The sequence below is a fragment of the Diabrotica undecimpunctata genome, chromosome 2 (genome assembly GCF_040954645.1).
Source record: "Diabrotica undecimpunctata isolate CICGRU chromosome 2, icDiaUnde3, whole genome shotgun sequence".
Lineage (NCBI taxonomy): Eukaryota > Metazoa > Arthropoda > Insecta > Coleoptera > Chrysomelidae > Diabrotica > Diabrotica undecimpunctata.
In genome coordinates this window covers 101,468,708-101,470,347 of record NC_092804.1, presented here as the reverse complement: position 1 = coordinate 101,470,347, position 1,640 = coordinate 101,468,708, and the positions used below count along the sequence as shown (strand labels likewise).

At 34.8% G+C, this 1,640-nt stretch overlaps 1 protein-coding gene across 1 annotated transcript; it reads right to left on the bottom strand.

The window, feature by feature from the left end:
* Window positions 1-464: 464 nt before the first annotated feature.
* LOC140433833 (uncharacterized) lies at window positions 465-1,301 on the bottom strand. The gene has a single exon (XM_072521808.1). The coding sequence runs from the start codon at window positions 1,299-1,301 to the stop codon at window positions 465-467; it is 837 nt and encodes a 278-aa protein (XP_072377909.1).
* Between the last annotated feature and the right edge of the window lie 339 nt (window positions 1,302-1,640).

Sequence of the window (1,640 nt, the reverse complement as noted above, 5' to 3'; positions counted from 1 at the left end):
GGCCTGTAAGATTGTGGAAAGATAGTTGGCTGGTTTTGCTTGAGTATTGGTATAACAATAGATTTGCTCCACTGAGATGGAAATTTATGGGAAGTCCAGATTATATTGTATAAATTAAGGAGTTTATTAAGACTATAATTAGACAAATGCTTTAGGAATGCATAAGGAATATCATCAGGACCAGCTGCAGTGTTTCTACTATTAGCTAAGGCAGATATTAGCTCGTGGATAGTGAAAGGAGAATTAAGCGATCTACTATATTCAGATGATATCAGACGATTTCTGTGTGAATATAAGCCATGATGAGATAAAGTAATATTATTGGTTTTATTCTTGAACTTTTCTTCGAAATGTTTGGCAAAAGCGTTAGGAATAAGTTCATGTGAAGTGATCTCTATATCATTTGAAATTAAACGAGTAATTTTTGAATTAGTTTTGTGACCTTGAATTTGTCGTATTTTTTATCAAAGTTGGCTAGGATTGGAGTTTTCGTTGATAAATGATACGTAATCTTGCCAGGATGATTTTTTACTTTTTTTAACTACGTGTTTGGCTTTGACTTTGAATTTTTTGTAATTTATTAGATTTTCAAGGCTTCTATTTTTTTGGTACCTATTTAAAGCTTTTTTGGATAGACGAATCGCCTCTTCACAAGAAGAGTTCCACCAAGGAACTGCTTTATGATTTGGAGAGAATGATGTTTTGCCAATGTGAGTCTTAGCAGCTGAAAGAATAGTGTCTGTTATTGACGTTAACAAAAAGTCTACATCATTGATTATTAGATGATCATGAGCGAGCAAGAGGGTATCAACAGCTTTTGAATACTCTGGCCAGTTTGCTTTATTTAGGCGCCAATAGCTTTGGGCAGAGGCAGTCCGATTACAATTGTTGAAAATTATTATAGGATAATGATTGCTATCAAAGAGATCGTCAGCTGTTTGCCAGGTTAAAAAAGGTGCAGATTTAGGGTCACTAATACTAAGATCTATAGCAGAGAAAGATCCAGAGGAAATATTAAAATGAGTATTAGATCCTGTGTTAAGAAGACATGAGTTTGTGCAGTTAATAATATTTTCAACTACTTTTCCCCGTCCAAATGTTGATTGAGAACCCCACATACTGTTATGTGCATTGAAGTCTCCTGTGAGTATAAACGGCTGTGGAAGTTGGAATATAAGGTCTAGGAGCTCTTCTTCTTTTAGAGAATGGTTTGGGGGGATATATACGGAGCTGATGGTAAGTTTATTAGGGCAATATATAGTTATGGCAATTGCCTCAAGATTCGTTGTTAATGGTAGCATTGTTGAGAAGATTTCGCTGGACGCAAATATTGATGCACCTCCACTAGCTCTGAAGCAGTTCGTCCTAATAAAGTGGTATCCTTCAAACGATCTAGGATGAGGAATATTAGTTGTATTAAAATTAGTCTCTTGGAGACAAAGAAAATCTGGATGGTAAATTGATATAAGGTATTGAATATGTTCAAGGCGCGGATAGTATCCGTCGCAGTTCCATTGTAAAATAGTGAATTTAAAAACTTATTTGGTTAGTAGAAAGAATATACCTTGTACTAATTACGTAATTTTAGTAAAGATCGATATCATTGCAGTTAGAGTCACATGAATTATTGGACGTAAGGC

Excerpts from the sequence above, each read along its gene's own strand:
- LOC140433833 (XM_072521808.1), bottom strand. The coding sequence starts at position 1,301 with ATGCTACCATTAACAACGAATCTTGAGGCAATTGCCATAACTATATAT.